Source organism: Cicer arietinum, chromosome 7, assembly GCF_000331145.2.
Source record: "Cicer arietinum cultivar CDC Frontier isolate Library 1 chromosome 7, Cicar.CDCFrontier_v2.0, whole genome shotgun sequence".
Classification (NCBI taxonomy): Eukaryota; Viridiplantae; Streptophyta; class Magnoliopsida; order Fabales; family Fabaceae; genus Cicer; species Cicer arietinum.
The window spans coordinates 9,436,788-9,446,590 of NC_021166.2; the positions used below are offsets into that span (position 1 = coordinate 9,436,788).

At 29.5% G+C, this 9,803-nt stretch overlaps 1 protein-coding gene and 3 non-coding genes across 5 annotated transcripts; all 4 read right to left on the bottom strand.

Moving 5' to 3' along the window:
* Nucleotides 1-985: 985 nt before the first annotated feature.
* LOC101498321 (uncharacterized) lies at nucleotides 986-4,435 on the bottom strand. 2 transcript variants are annotated; one of them, XM_004508820.4, is made up of 6 exons: nucleotides 4,160-4,435; nucleotides 3,772-3,876; nucleotides 2,168-2,423; nucleotides 1,891-1,968; nucleotides 1,487-1,636; nucleotides 986-1,322 (listed from the first exon to the last, which is right to left on the bottom strand). In XM_004508820.4, the coding sequence occupies exons 1-5, from the start codon at nucleotides 4,199-4,201 to the stop codon at nucleotides 1,503-1,505; spliced, it is 615 nt and encodes a 204-aa protein (XP_004508877.1). In that variant the 5' UTR covers nucleotides 4,202-4,435; the 3' UTR covers nucleotides 986-1,322; nucleotides 1,487-1,502. The 2 variants fall into 2 exon arrangements, with proteins under 2 accessions (XP_004508877.1, XP_012573600.1); XM_012718146.3 differs by having other exon boundaries at nucleotides 986-1,636; nucleotides 4,160-4,434.
* Nucleotides 4,436-5,657: 1,222 nt separating this feature from the next.
* On the bottom strand, nucleotides 5,658-5,817 carry LOC113787853 (U1 spliceosomal RNA). The gene has a single exon (XR_003474375.1). It is a non-coding gene; the product is annotated as a U1 spliceosomal RNA (small nuclear RNA).
* Nucleotides 5,818-6,972: 1,155 nt separating this feature from the next.
* Nucleotides 6,973-7,133, bottom strand: LOC113787916 (U1 spliceosomal RNA). The gene has a single exon (XR_003474435.1). It is a non-coding gene; the product is annotated as a U1 spliceosomal RNA (small nuclear RNA).
* Nucleotides 7,134-8,606: 1,473 nt separating this feature from the next.
* Nucleotides 8,607-8,767, bottom strand: LOC113787905 (U1 spliceosomal RNA). The gene has a single exon (XR_003474424.1). It is a non-coding gene; the product is annotated as a U1 spliceosomal RNA (small nuclear RNA).
* Nucleotides 8,768-9,803: the final 1,036 nt, after the last annotated feature.

The following is a 9,803-nucleotide window of genomic DNA, read 5'->3' on the forward strand; positions in this document are numbered from 1 at the left end:
TGGATAATAATCGAAATCATTGCGACAATTGTCTTATGTTTGCTCGTGCTTCTATTAGCTTGGGTCAGTGGAGTGGAAATCTGAAAGGAAAGCAGTTTGGTTCATATTTGTATGAGGAGACTAGCTGAAGTCCTTTTGGCTTGATAATTGCCTCCCATAAATTTTCATTGGATTTGAGGGAGAGATGCCTTTATAAAATACCAAGTGGTTGAATTAAATATCCTTATAGATTAAATGCCACATGATATATTATAAAAAGTTCAAAAATAATTCAACACTTTTTTGCTTTATTAAAATTTCTCTCCTCATCTCTCAACCAAATACAATATCTCATTAAATCCTTCCCCTCCGTAAGTTGGTGAACCAAACATATCCTTGAATGCATTTATGCACGGTAACAGTTATTTTATTTAAATGCAATGTATGAAATGTCAAAGCAAATTTATTATATTTCGGTGTCAAACAAATACTTGTATTTATTTTTGTTAACTTTGAGTTTAATTGGTAATTTGTTCTTATATTTTTATTACAAATTTAATTTCGTCTCTTTTAACCTAATTTTTTGGGATAAATTTAGTCTCTTCTAATCCTAATTTTTTGGGATAAATTTAGTCTCTCTGCTTCAAAATGGATTTAGACATATATTTCTAATTTTGTAAACTATCTTGTGATTTTAACATAACCTGATCCTTATATTATGCAAATGAAAAATAAATGCGATATGATTATAAATTTTTAAAATAACTTTGAAGATTTAAATTAGTGGACTTCTAGGATAAAGTTTATACTACTAGTAAAGAGGGTACAGTTTTCTGCCAGAAGCCTTCCCATCAACAGCAATCAGCCTATCACTTGACAACATTCCCCGTTTCATATTGAGGAGCACTTAATAAACAATCTAAATAAGTGTTTATGTATAAGTTGTCCAAAAGATCTACATTAACATTTATACTTTATATAAACTATTATGGAAACCTTGTGAAAATAAACACAAATAAAAAAACAGTTTATAGACATATCATAAAATTTTGAAAACACCACATTATTACACACGCCTTTAAATTATTATAAAGTTATAAGATAAACAAAATTAAGTTCTTTCAAACACCCTAAGTGTATTGCTCAATCTGCTTTTGCATTGATTGTCTTTCTCATAATGCCTGGAGTAATAGATTTTTCCATCTCTTTTTGACTGTGAGCCACAAGAATATGTGAAATCCAAAAACAGAAGCACTCCAAAAATATGCATACTGCTTGTAAGACCAAGACTATAAGCACGATAGCATTATAACAGATGGCCTAATAATCTCATCTGCAAAAACCTGAAGTAAACACGGTCTAGTAAATTACTGAATTAGCACTAATTTTCGGATGAACAGGATGAGTAGCATTTGAAGTGCTTTCCACGTTGTCCAACACAATATTACACCACTTCTATGAGAAAATAAAAATGACAAGGGGTGTGTGAAGGGTATAAGTATCACACCTAACAACAGCTTTTTTCATTTACTTAAATTCCCTTCAAGCCTCTTAATTGCAGCACTAACACCACTCTTTACTTCTCTCTGATCTGAATTTGGATGTGCAGCCGGATTCCCCTCATTAGCTATTTCTACCAGCTTCAAATGGATCCAACCTACCAAATAATTAATGGAAACGCAAATCAGTTAAACACTTGAATAATGATTTTGGATCCTCTCCTTTTACTTACTAATAGGAGAAAAAAATCCTGTTACAAGAGAGATAATCACTAACTGATTTTTTTATTAAATTTGTGGTGGACACTAAATGTAATAGTAGCAAGAAAATTCTATTCTTCTCATAACATGATTTTGTCCTATTAGCGATTAGCAAAGCCAAAGATAAAAACTCAAGAAATCATAATGTTACCAAGAGGAAAACAAAATGCTGCTCCCAGCACCGATCCTAGTGCCATATTCCTAGCTCGCCAACGGAACGATCCTGGCACTAACATAAAGGGAAACAGTAGTACATTAAACAAAATAGTTATATGACATTAACCATATTTTCCTTTATATTCCAGCCTAAAGAATCCTTTCATATGCAAAAAAAAATTGGCATGTTGGAATATCGAAAAAGAGCAGTGTAATGATTGTCACACTGCCTAGGTAAAATTATAGAGTCTACATTCAATACAATTTCTTACATATTAAACCAAAAGCTGAAGCAGTGGCTGATCCAGCTCCCACAACATTTAAAACATCATGAACACCTCGCTTCTCCGCAAGTAGATTTTGTATGTTATAAAATGCAGCAGTGAACATTCCAAGTCGTACGCCTCCAACTAGTGCGCCTCGTGTAACTCGAATGAACCGGTTCTCCATCGCATCTCTCATCAATCGATATTGCTCTCGTTTGTCTTCTGTGCTCCCAAGTTTTAACATCACTTCTGCATCCTTGCTCTGGCAAAACATGGAAAATCCCATATGATTGCCACAGTTGATTGCAATAATATAGACAAGCAATGTTGATATTAACATAGTTGGCAAGAAACAAAATGTATCATCAACAATCATGTTTGTGAGGGTAGTTATTTTTCTATCTAAATAAATGTTTGTAAAGGGTAAGATGGGTTTTACAGCATCAGATGTAAAGTATAAACATATTTTGGTTGCACTAAAACTCTACATGCATGAATAGAGAATTCTATCAATCAAGTGCCCTTCCGTTGGGGGGTGAGGACATTTAGTATTTATTTTTTCTCTTTGAGAAAGACTTTTTTGAAATCGTAACCGCTGCACTATTACAAAGAGGCAGAGTGATTAGATCCTAAGATAATACATAATACAGCGTACAGAAAACACTTAAAATGTGTATGTAGTTCATGAAAGTAGCAGTAAAAAATTAAACCTCAAAGTAGATGATTAGAAGATCTAGAACACGAGGCTGAAGAACGAAGCAATTTTTAGAAAAGAAGTGCCTTAGTCACCCCTCTCTAAGTAGAGAATTGCTCAAAACAAGGGGGACCATGGAAGCAGAATAAAGGATAATGAAGTTAAACCAATAACCAGATAAAGAATAAGAGTTTGTGATCTACTGTGTTTCCAACTTACAAATGAAAACAACCCATGTCTTGCTCAGTTAAGATTCTAAAACTATACAAGACACAAGCATTAAGCAGAAATTTATGCTTAATCATCTGTGGTAGAATTGGATAATCTTTGTGACATCCTCATAATCTTTACCTAATGGGCTTGTACCTACTTTCTTACGCTACTAGTTCTGCAAAATTTTCAACAAAAATTAAGGATTAAGAAAAACGCCTGTTACTTATCTTTCCGTTAATGTTAGTATACACGATATAAAATATTATGCTTGAGTAGAATTCAACTTTAACAGTTTCTTACTCATTATGTCATGGAGATTGGAGAGGTTACTAATCTTATATAATCACCATTTTTCTTATACCGACGATCCATATGATTCTCAAGTAATATTAATCCTCATAAGCCATAAAGAAATCAAATTACTGTTAAGTCTAACCCTAGTGTTGAACTTCTCAGTTCACATCATGGCCACATCTAACAGTAAGCAAACCAAACCCAAATTCTTACAAAACTATAGAATATGTAACTCTATCCTTAAAAAAAGGATCTCTGTATGCAAAACTTTCTTACTTTTAATGAATTTTTTCACGTTAAACATTATGCACTATGGTCAATGAGATTGCTTATTAAACAAACAAATAAATAAAAACACACCAAGGTTGATATTGAAACAGAGTTTAGAAGCATTAGGTGATAAACTTACAACAGAAGAAGTTGCCTCCTTGCTACCACCATATAACATGCCTGCAAATACCGCAATAACAGTTGCTGTGCCCCAGTTAACCATACCAGGTAGTCTTTCAGAACCCTAATTAAGGAAAGTATGATAATAACATTCAAATTAAACGAAATTGATAATAAAAAAAATGATAGCCAACAGAAACTAAATTAATATAAATCTGAAACCATTAAACAATTTCAACACTTAAAGTCCAGAGTAAACGTATTTAGGTTAGTTCTATTGATAGATAATAGTAAGCTAGCTAGGGATATATTCACATATTCATTATTAGAACAATGCAAATAATCATAATTTTCAAAGTAAACTAATAACAAAAACGAATAGAATCAATATATGAGGAATTTTGTACATTTGAAATGGTGGATTCTGATGAGTTGTCAGTGGCTTCCATGGTTGGAGGCGCGGCAAAATCCACCAAATGGAAATGAAGCTGTGACACCTGTTTGGTTGCCAATAAATTTGGAAAGGGTAGAAAAATTAAAAGAGGAAAGGGAAAATCAATCTGCAACAAAGCTGATTCGGTGTTTATGGGGTGGCCTCCGACGATTGCACTTGCACCGCCGTGGAATCTTTCTGAATATCTCAAACTGTGTTGCCGATCGTAATAAAATGTTATTGTAATTAAGTGTGCAATAAATAACTAATATAACACAAAAAAATATAACAAATTTATAATTAGCGATGGTAAATGAAATATTTTAAGATAAATCAAAATTACATTTAAGAATTAAAATTTAGGTTTTTTTTTTTTTTGTAATAACTCAATTTCAAAAAAGAAATTATACTCTATTTTAAAAACTACACAGCAAACTATTTTATTTTTTAGTTTTAAGATTCATTTGTAAATCACTACTTTCTTAAAGAAAATTAAGTTTGCATCGACGATTTTATTTTTTTATTTTTAATTAAAAAATTCATTTATTTTAAGTTAACGAATATATATAATTAATATAATTTATTAAAATTTATTTATAAAAAATAACACAAATTTTACAAAAATTATGTAGATTGGTTAAAGTTGTCCATAATATTTGGACAATGCTTTTGAGTATGACCAATTAATTGACATAATTTGCATTTTCTTACCACTTTTTTTCTAACATTCATTTTAGTTAAAATACGGATACTGTTTAGAAGATCTTTTTTAATTCAAGATTGTGATACAATATTTCACCTTCATACTTGAGTCAATATCTTTCGTTAGGTATAAGTAAAAACTATTCTCTATAAATGTTGACAATCTTGTACATGTCCGAAAGATACAGTGAATAGTTTTGACGAACGTTATAACATGTAGACATGAGAAAAAGCAACGTCTATAGTCTGAAATTTTTTACAATTTTTTTAATATTTAATAAATTATATTAATTATAAATTATTTTTATTAGCTTAACAAAATTGGATGGAAGAAGTTACTTTTTCAAAAGGTAACTTCTTTAATTAAAAAAAATAATACAAAACTGAGTTTCTTGAAGAAGGGATCATTTGCAAATACAACTTGTAAAAGTCAAAAGAGAAATAGATTCTTGTAAAATTTTAAAAATGTAGTTTAGTAATTATTTTTCAAAATTGGATTATTTAAAAAAGTAAACCTAAAATTTAAACTATTAATTTTCAATAAAAAAAAAAACAAATAATTTAATTATATCATGTATAGAAAAAAATAATTCATTTAATAACCTTAAGATGTGGTAGTATATATAAATTCGATATTTAAAGCATTAATAGTATATAACTATATTTTTAAAATTTTAAATACTATATACTTATATTTTTAAAATTTTAAATACTATATACTTATATTTTTAAAATTTAAATAGTCATTTAAAAAAAATAGACTTGACTAGGAAGGGACAAGGCAAACGCAAGCCACCACTATAACAAATTATGATGTACCCTCCACCACTTAGGTAGACCTTAGGTGAATACTCCTCCTAAGTGCAATGGAAGACACAAAACTAAGCAATGACCTTTCTGATCACCCATTGACTCCATCCACTTCAATATGTTGCAATGAACGCATTGAAGTGCATTTATACTCATCTTCTCTCAACACATTTCGTATTCAAAGGACGTGGGACTCAAATACGAGGTCTTGTATGGAGAAATATAGACGTTTTTGTGTGTATATGTATTGTTACGATATACAAGTCTTTTTGTGTGTATATTAGAACAAGTCTTGCCTCAATAAAGAAATCTATAAGTACATTTGCTGCTTCTTTGGTCAATTTTCAGTTTAACAAACATCTAAAATACATAAATATTTAAAAACAAGAGTTCTACAACTCTAAAATGAAGTTTGATAGCTAGCAAACAAAGACATGTAAAGGTAGTTCTCAAATCACCACTTACAGATAACTTGATTTCTACAATATGATTAGGTTTTTAAATGGAACTAAGTATTCCTAAGAGGTCAAACTAACTGACATAATCTGCATTTTCTTATCACTTTTTTCTAGTGTCCATTTCAGTTGAAATACAGATACTATTTAGACGACATTTTTTAATTCAAGATTGTGATTCAATATTTCACCTTCATACGTGACCCAATATCCTTTATTAGGTATAAGTAAAAACTATTCTTTATAAATATTGACAATCTTGTATGTGTCAGAAAGATACAGTAAATAGTTTTACGAACGGTATTACATATAGACGTGTGAACAAGCCCCGTGTATAGTCTGAAATTTTCCACAAATTTTTAATATTTAATAAATTATATATTGTTTTTATTACCTTAAAAAAACTTGGATGGAAGAAGTTACTTTTTCAAAAGGTGACTTCTTTAATTAAAAAAAAAAATACAAATTTGAGTTTCTTTAAGAAGTGATCATTTGCAAATACAACTTGTAAAAGTCAAAAGAGAGGTAGCTTCTTATATAATTTTAAAAATGAAGTTTAGTAATTATTTTTCAAAATTGGGTTATTTAAAAAGGTAAACCTAAAATTTACACCATTAATTTTCAATAAAAAACAAATAATAGAATTATATCATGTATAGAAAAATGCATTAAAGAACCTTAAGATGTGGTAGTAAATATAAATTGAATATTAAAAGCATTAACAATATAAAATTAATTTTTTTTTTTAAATTTGAATAGTATATACTTATATTTTTTAAAATTTATATTATAATTTAAAAAAAAAAAAAGACTTGATTAGAAAAGGGTCGCGCGAACACAAGTCTCCACTATTATAAATTATGATGTAGGCTCCACCACTTGAGTAGACCTTAGGTGAGCACCCCTCCTAAGTGCAATGGAAGTCACAAACCTAAACCATGAGCCTTTCTGATCACCCATTGACTCCATCCAGGTAAGTACGTTGCAATGAATGCATTGAAACGCCTTTATACTCATCTTCTCTCAACACCTTTCGTATTCAAAGGATATGAGACTCAACTACGAGGCCTTGTATGGAGAAGCGATAAAATATAGACTTTTTTATGTATATGTACTGTTACGTATACATGTCTTTTTGTGTGTATATTACAACAAGTCTTGCATCAAGTTCGTGCTTGCATCATTAAAGAAATCTAGAAGTACATTTGCTGCTTCTTTGGTCAATTTTCAGTTTAACCAACATTTAAAATACATAAATATAAAGAAACAGGAGTTCTACAACTCTAAAATGAAGTCTAATAGCTAACAAACAAAGACATGTAAAGTTCTCAAACCACCACTTGCATAATAACTTGATTTCTACAATATGATTAGGTTTTTAAATGGAACTACGTATCCCTAAAGGGTTAAATTAACCGACACAATCTGCATTTTCTTACTATTTTTTTTTTCTAACGTCCATTTAAGTTAAAATACATATACTATTTATACGACATTTTTTCATTCAAGATTGTGATACAATATTTCATATTCATACGTGAGTCATATCCTTCATTAAGTATAAGTAAAAATTCTTCTTTAAAAATATTGACAATTTTGTACACGTCAGAAATATACAATAAATGGTTTTGACGAACATTATTACATGTAGACATGAGAACACGCCACGTGTATAGTCTGAAATTTTCCACAAATTATTTAATATGTAATAAATTATATTAATTATATATTGTTTTTATTAGCTTAAAAAATTGGATGGAAGAAGTTAGTTTTTCAAAAGGTGAATTCTTTGATTAAAAAATAAATACAAACTTGAATTTCTTTAATAAGTGATCATAGGCAAATACGACCCGTAGAAGTTAAAAAGAATATAACTTTGATTATCTTGTACACGTCAAAACTTTATTAAATAGTTTTGACAAACGTTGTTACATGTAGACATGAGAATAAGCCATGTGTATAGTTTGAAATTTTCCACAAATTTTTAATATTTTATAAATCATATTAATTATATATTGTTTTTATTAGCTTAAAAAAATTGGTTGGAAGAAGTTAGTTTTTAAAAAGGTGATTTCTTTAATTAAAAAATAAATACAAACTTTAGTTTATTTAGAAGTGATCATTTGAAAATACGACTTGTAAAAGTAAAAAAAAGATATAACTTGTTATATAATTTTAAAAATATAGTTTAGTAATTATTTTTCAAAATTGGGTTATTTAAAAAAGTAAACCTAAAATTTACACCATTAATTTTCAATAAAAAAACAAATAATATAATTATATCATGTATAGAAAAATGCATTAAAGAACCTTAAGATGTGTTAGTAAATATAAGTTGGATATTAAAAGTATTAACAGTATAAAATTATTATTTTTTTTTTAAATTTTAATAGTATACACTTTTATTTTTTAAAATTTATATTGTAATTAAAAATAATAATTAGACTTGACTAAGAAGGGGCCGCGCGAACGCAGGCCCCAACAATAACAAATTATGATGTAGGCTCCACCACTTGGGTAGACCTTAGGTGAGCACCCCTCCAAAGTGCAATGGAGGTCACAAACTTAAGCCATGGGCCTTTCTGATCAGCCATTGACTCCATCCAGGTAAGTATGTTGCAATGATGGCATTAAAGCGCCTTTATACTCATTTCTCTCAACACCTTTCATATTCAAAAGATGTGGGACTCAAATACTAGGCATTGTATGGAGAAGCTATAGAAATATAGACGATTTTTGTGTGTATATGTATTGTTACGATATACAAGTCTTTTTGTGTGTATATTAGAACAAGTCTTGCCTCAATAAAGAAATCTATAAGTACATTTGCTGCTTCTTTAGACAATTTTCAGTTTAACAAACATTTAAAATACATAAATATATAGAAACAATAGTTCTACAACTCTAAAATGAAGTCTGGTAGCTAGCAAATAAAGACATGTAAAGGTAGTTCTCAAACCACAATTTGCAGATAACTTGATTTCTATAATAGGATTAGGCTTTTAAGTGGAACTAAGTATCCCTAAGGGGCCAAATTACTAGTAATAGTTAGTGTGAGGTTCTGGAATTGTGTATATCCTTGAAGCTGGTTAATATTTCTCCCAGTAGCTAGCACCTTGATAATTTTAATGAAATCCAACTTATTGGATTTTTTGTTTAATTCGAAACCAAAATTTAATTATGACAAACATATATGGATGATTATAAAGTAAATTGATGGGATTTAATGGCCGAACTTGGGGTGGTAGAGTGCATCAAAATGAACTATTTAGTTGGCGTGTATGTGTTTAGAAAGTGGTGAGCAAGACATTATTTCAAAGGAAAAATGCTAATGTGGAAAATGTGGTTGAAGGAGTGAATCTATTAACTTGAAGCTGGTTGAGAGCAAAAACAAAAGGATTCTATTACTCAATTTCGCAGTGTGCTTGGAATCAGTTGGCGTGTTTAGGGATCTTTTAGTAAACTTTATAGAGTCAAGATTCAGAATTTTTGTGTATTAATTTTTTACTATTAAACTGAATGATATTGGACATATGATAGACGTAAAGTGTCTTAAGGAGATTAGGCCTTTTAATTGTTATGTAATTCGTTGAGTTTAGAGTAGTATCAATTGCCAAGATCTGAAGAACCCATAATTTTATAGAAGGAATG